Source organism: Alosa pseudoharengus, unplaced genomic scaffold, assembly GCF_046254945.1.
Source record: "Alosa pseudoharengus isolate Yale_2024_CS ecotype anadromous, Long Island Sound unplaced genomic scaffold, YU_APseudo_1.1 YU_APseudo_1.1_scf_3, whole genome shotgun sequence".
Taxonomy (NCBI): domain Eukaryota; kingdom Metazoa; phylum Chordata; class Actinopteri; order Clupeiformes; family Clupeidae; genus Alosa; species Alosa pseudoharengus.
This window is the reverse complement of record NW_027468718.1, coordinates 2,174,518-2,175,271: the sequence shown is the minus strand read 5'-3', so window position 1 is coordinate 2,175,271 and position 754 is coordinate 2,174,518. Positions and strand designations below refer to the sequence as shown.

At 44.4% G+C, this 754-nt stretch overlaps 1 protein-coding gene across 1 annotated transcript in view; it reads left to right on the top strand.

Moving 5' to 3' along the window:
- The window catches only part of LOC143100961 (L-rhamnose-binding lectin CSL3-like), a 12,438-nt gene extending 11,981 nt beyond the window's left edge, over nt 1–457 (top strand). Inside the window, exon 5 of the mRNA XM_076264550.1 lies at nt 337–457. Coding sequence (XP_076120665.1) covers nt 337–457 — 121 coding nt within the window. The remainder of the gene's footprint in view (nt 1–336) is intronic.
- The last annotated feature ends 297 nt before the right edge of the window (nt 458–754 follow it).

Genomic DNA, 754 nt, shown 5'->3' with positions numbered 1-754 from the left:
TGCCCCTGAGCAGGGCAGTTAGTTGCTCCATTTTGCCCCTGAGCAGGGTAGTTAGTTGCCCCTGAGCAGGGCAGTTAGTTGCTCCATTTTGCCCCTGAGCAGGGTAGTTAGTCTGCATGTAAAGTGAACCACCAAGATAGGTCCCAAGTAACCAGTTCAGATTTATATAGCATTAACTAGCTGATCCGTTCTATGAGAAACTGGTTCAGATGAACAAAAGTGAAACAGCCTGCAGTGTATTACGTTTACTATATAATGTTGTTATAATGTTGATATAATGTTGTTATTATGTACATTTACATACAGTATTTGTCTCTTCTGTTGTTGCCAATGAAGGTGTGATGGGAGACATACATGTGAGGTGACAGCATCAAGCTCCGCCTTATTTGATAACTGTGCCGACACCTATAAGTACCTGGATTTGTCCTACAGCTGCAAGGCTCCCAGCTCTCCCTAAACCTGCTCCAGATTATTACAGCTCCCAGCTCTCCCTAAACCTGCTCCAGATTATTACAGCTGCAAGATTACAGCTCTCCCTAAACCTGCTCCAGATTATTACAGCTGCAAGATTACAGCTCTCCCTAAACCTGCTCCAGATTATTACAGCTCCCAGCTCTCCCTAAACCTGCTCCAGATTATTACAGGTGCAAGATTACAGCTCTCCCTAAACCTGCTCCAGAACAAATCTGCTCACAGTGGTTCCTCAACGCCACTGTACCAATTATCATGGCAATCCAGTATACTGTTCTCTTAC